Here is a 4,244-nt window from a genome sequence, read left to right on the forward strand (position 1 = left end):
ATCTATGTGCACGTGTGTCACTGTATCTATGTGCACGTGTGTCACTGCATCTATGTGCACATGTGTTTCATTGCATCTATGTGCACATGTGTATCATTGTATCTATGTGCACGTGTGTGCCATTGCATCTATGTGCACATGTGTGTCACTGTATCTATGTGCATGTGTGTGCCATTGCATCTATGTGCACATGTATGTCACTGCATCTATGTGCACATGTGTATCACTGTATCTATGTGCACGTGTGTGCCATTGCATCTATGTGCACATGTGTGTCACTCTATCTATGTGCACGTGTGTGCCATTGCATCTATGTGCACATGTGTGTCACTGCATCTATGTGCACATGTGTGTCACTGCATCTATGTGCACATGTGTGTCACTGCATCTATGTGCACATGTGTGTCACTGTATCTTTGTGCTTTTCCTGAGCCTTTTCTTTGGCTCTTTTCCTCCTATCTGTTTATGTCCTACTATTGGTTGGTTTTGTTTTATCTAATTTTATTTTATTTTGATTTTTTTAGATGCTTGTTTGTATTCTAGGAGAAAGAAAGAGCGTGAATTTGGGTGGGTGGGGATAGGGAAAGATCTGGAAGGAGCTGGGAGAGAAGAAGCCATAATCAGAATATATTGTATGAAAAACTCTATTTTCAATATAAATAAATAACCAAATAACTAAGAAGGGGTAGGGTCAGCCTTCGAAAGTCTCCAGAGGGGTCTTCCAGCCCCAATACTCCAGATTACACTACTTTAATACTAGGGAGGCAACATAGCTGTCCTTAAGAATCAAGAGGAGGCTGCCCACTGATGCTTGCACTGTTAGACATGTTCCTGTGGAACCATTTGCTCCTTTGTGGGTTTCCTGTAGCTTTTCATCTGTATACACGCACTACATCCCCGTTAGCCACACATCCCTGAGGCTAGACCTTCTCATCTCCTCCCTTTCCACATCCCTCAGGCTGCTACACAGTGACCCTAGACTCAGCTTTACTCTCCCCTCAGGGCTGACTGGACAGGAAGCGAACCGCAACCCTACCAACCCACATTCTACGATGGCTGGCAGATTCCACAGCCCCGCTCCATGGTAAGGGTTGCTTAGCACTGAGATCTACGCAAAGCATTTCCAGTCCAGATCAAAATCACATGATTTAACTACGGGGCAGGTTATATGGGAGGTGAGCAATGGACAAAAGGCAGCTGTTGCAGGCCTGTGTTGGGCTGGTTAGTTAGCCCCTCCCTGCCTCTGTGCTGGCTGCCTCCCATTCTAACTCACTCTGATTTTCTTGCTTACAGATACCCCTAAGAAACCAGGATTCCATTTCCCTCCGGTATGTCAGTCACATGCTTAGTGGATTCTTGAGGTCCCAGGGAGGGAGGGACAGGACAGAACCTTTGCACCTGTGAATGCAAGAGACCATTGGCCGGGGTCATAATTCCCATTCTCCATCCATCCTGAATCTGTCTCTCATGTCAGAGGTTCTAGGATGAGGAGCAGCCTACACTTCCCTCGGGATGAGCCATACAACCATAACCCTGAGTACGAGGACTCCAACCTCTCACTCTCCAGCCCTAGCCCTGGCAGAGCTGCCCTGAACATGCAAGTCCTGTATGAGTTTGAAGCAAGGAATGCCCAGGAACTGACTGTGGCACAGGGAGAGATTCTGGAGGTGAGGCCCATTGCTTGAAGTCAGAAAAAGAGGCAATGGGTGGGAAGTACAGTTAGCCTGGAGTGGGTGGCCTACAGATAGAGAAGAAAAGTAGGAAAGGTCGGGCAGGGAAAGACATGGTCTTGGGGGCAGAGGAGATGGGAGGATGGAGGCTCTGGGGGCTGATACGGTGATTTTCGGCAGATTCTGGACCAGAGCAAGCGATGGTGGCTGGTGAAGAACGAAGCAGGACTGACTGGTTACATTCCCAGCAATATCCTGGAACCCCTGCCAGCCGGAGCCCCGAGAGGCCACCGACAACCATCCTTTAGGGTGCGCCCCACGTTGGGGTACCGAGAAGCCCTGAGTCCTAAGTCAGAGGTGGTAGTCGGGAGGATTAGGTGACAAATAGAGACAAACCTTAGTTCAGTTTAATCAGTATCATTACATGCTTCCTCGGTGCCAAGTTCATTATAGGGTCTGACCAAAGATTAAGTCAGGGTCCCTGCCAAACTAGAAAACCAGAAGGTGAGATAAGCGTCCTGACGGGATCTCATTAGAAGGGACCCAATACAGGAAGCTGTGTATGTTCGTGAGATGGGATGACTGACTTCTACTGCTCCTTGATTCTAGGCCCCAATGCTTCGCCTGAGCTCAAAGCCTGAGGAGGTCACGGCCTGGCTACAAGCAGAGAACTTCTCCACTGTGTGAGTGACCAGTCCCCTGGGGGATGAGGGGCGGCGAGCCCTGTAAAGGGCTCAGGCGAGAACCACAGACCCCATCCCCTCTCAGAGACTTAGAGTGTGCGACCTAGCTTCCACTCTACTTGATGCTTCCACCTTAGGCTCTCTCTGCTGGACGAAAGCTGCTTGTCCGAGCCTAGGGTGGGACACCCACTGGAGACACCATATGATAAAGAGTCAAGGCTAGCAAATTCTGGAAGGACCCGGGCTTCCCACCTTAGCCACCCTTCCCTTCCAGTCTCTTCTAAAGTGTTTCTGCCCTCAAACCTAGGAGTTCTGTGGTTCACTGAGACAAACCAATAGACGTATTCCTGTACCTGCAGATACCTAATTCCTGTAACCCCCAACTTGCCTACTCTACACAAGTACTAAGACCTAGTATCTGCCCACCCTGCTTCTGGTGGGTTCCACCATTGTTATTTACAGCACCGTAAGGACCCTCGGGTCCCTAGTGGGAAGCCAGCTACTTCACATGAGACCTGGGGAGCTGCAGATGCTGTGTCCACAGGAGGCTCCACGGATCCAGGCCCGGCTGGATGCTGTCAGAAGGATGCTGGGGGTAAGGAAGCCCTGGGATCCTGACTCCTATTCAGAGGATTTTAATTCTCCTGGGGTGAGAAAGGGAGATCTGGGGACACTAGGCATGGGATATTCCTCTGGGGACTCAGCTCCATCCGTTCAGGTGTGTCTTGAAGCTCTAACCGTATTGGCGGTATAATCTCTGGGAGTCCCTCACCAGGAACCAGCCCCAGCTGAATTATTTTCTCCCTTTAGATGACTCATTAGAGACCAGCTCAAATACCTCAAGACCAAGGACCTCTCATATGCAAGATGGAGTATTTGGTACCCAGTTAGAGCCCTCGGAAGTCCTCTTTCAGTTAGTGGCAAACCACATATCCTGGATCAAAGAGCAAAGAAGATGAACAGGTCCGGACACTGAGGCAAATGGTACCCTCATTGGGTTGGAGACCCTCGCCGGTTACTATTTATTTTACCCCACACCCTAAGTTGGCATACTTACTCCTAGTCTGACTCCTGATCTCTTTCGTCCCAAGCCTGCCAATAAAAAGCATCTTTTAGCTTGTTCTATGACCCTCCCCTTGTCATTTATTCTGGGCCTGATGGGAACCAAAGCAAGAGAGAGCAGGGAAGCTGGGATGCAAAGCATCGTAGAGCAACAACTCTGCAACGGAACCGAACCGAACCGAACCAAACAGAATGGAACGGAACAGAATGAAACCACAGCTAACCAAACCAAGCTAAACTAAACTACATCTGAACTAAAGAGAATTCACTGTAACCTAAAGCCTTTGGGGGCTATGGTACATTCTTTCTCCTCTCTAAATAAACTCAGAAATGAGGCTACATACACCACCACTGTCCTATGGGGCATGATGCCCACCCTAATCCAAAGTTCCTAGTCCAATTGTAGACACAGCGTGTCTCCGAGACAAAGACTACTCTGCTGACAGCCGCAGGCTCTGTTCACACTGGCTGGTGATGCAGAGCAGTCTTGAGTGAGGTATCTTGTGCTCTCCTTGGGAGCTTTGTCTTTCAAGCAATGGTTGTTAGGCAAGCCAACCTTGAGCTCCCTCCCACCTGTCTCTTCAGTGGCAGGACATAGGAACATTGCGCTGGGAGGTGAAAGACCCAGGTCCACTGTGTGAACTCAGGTAAGTTGGTCTACTCCTTGGATCTCTGTCCTAAGGTTAAATGAAGAGTTAGGGCTGTCTGTGGCTTGTACTATCTTTCAGCGTATATAGTTTACTTCCGGCTCAAAACTCATGGAATGAACTCTTCTCCATGGAAGAGAAGCTATGCTTCAATTGAGATACCCTATTGTTAAGGTTTGGTG

General features: G+C 49.0%; 1 protein-coding gene across 1 annotated transcript in view; it reads left to right on the forward strand.

Moving 5' to 3' along the window:
• Eps8l3 (EPS8 like 3) overlaps positions 1-3,481 on the forward strand; it is a 13,104-nt gene extending 9,623 nt beyond the window's left edge. The window contains exons 13-19 of the mRNA XM_021196391.1: positions 1,003-1,084; positions 1,294-1,328; positions 1,475-1,667; positions 1,851-1,979; positions 2,280-2,353; positions 2,816-2,948; positions 3,164-3,481. Of these exons, the coding sequence (XP_021052050.1) occupies positions 1,003-1,084; positions 1,294-1,328; positions 1,475-1,667; positions 1,851-1,979; positions 2,280-2,353; positions 2,816-2,948; positions 3,164-3,175 (658 nt within the window). The 3' untranslated portion in view covers positions 3,176-3,481. The remainder of the gene's footprint in view (positions 1-1,002; positions 1,085-1,293; positions 1,329-1,474; positions 1,668-1,850; positions 1,980-2,279; positions 2,354-2,815; positions 2,949-3,163) is intronic.
• Positions 3,482-4,244: the final 763 nt, after the last annotated feature.

This window comes from Mus pahari, chromosome 4, assembly GCF_900095145.1.
Source record: "Mus pahari chromosome 4, PAHARI_EIJ_v1.1, whole genome shotgun sequence".
Classification (NCBI taxonomy): Eukaryota; Metazoa; Chordata; class Mammalia; order Rodentia; family Muridae; genus Mus; species Mus pahari.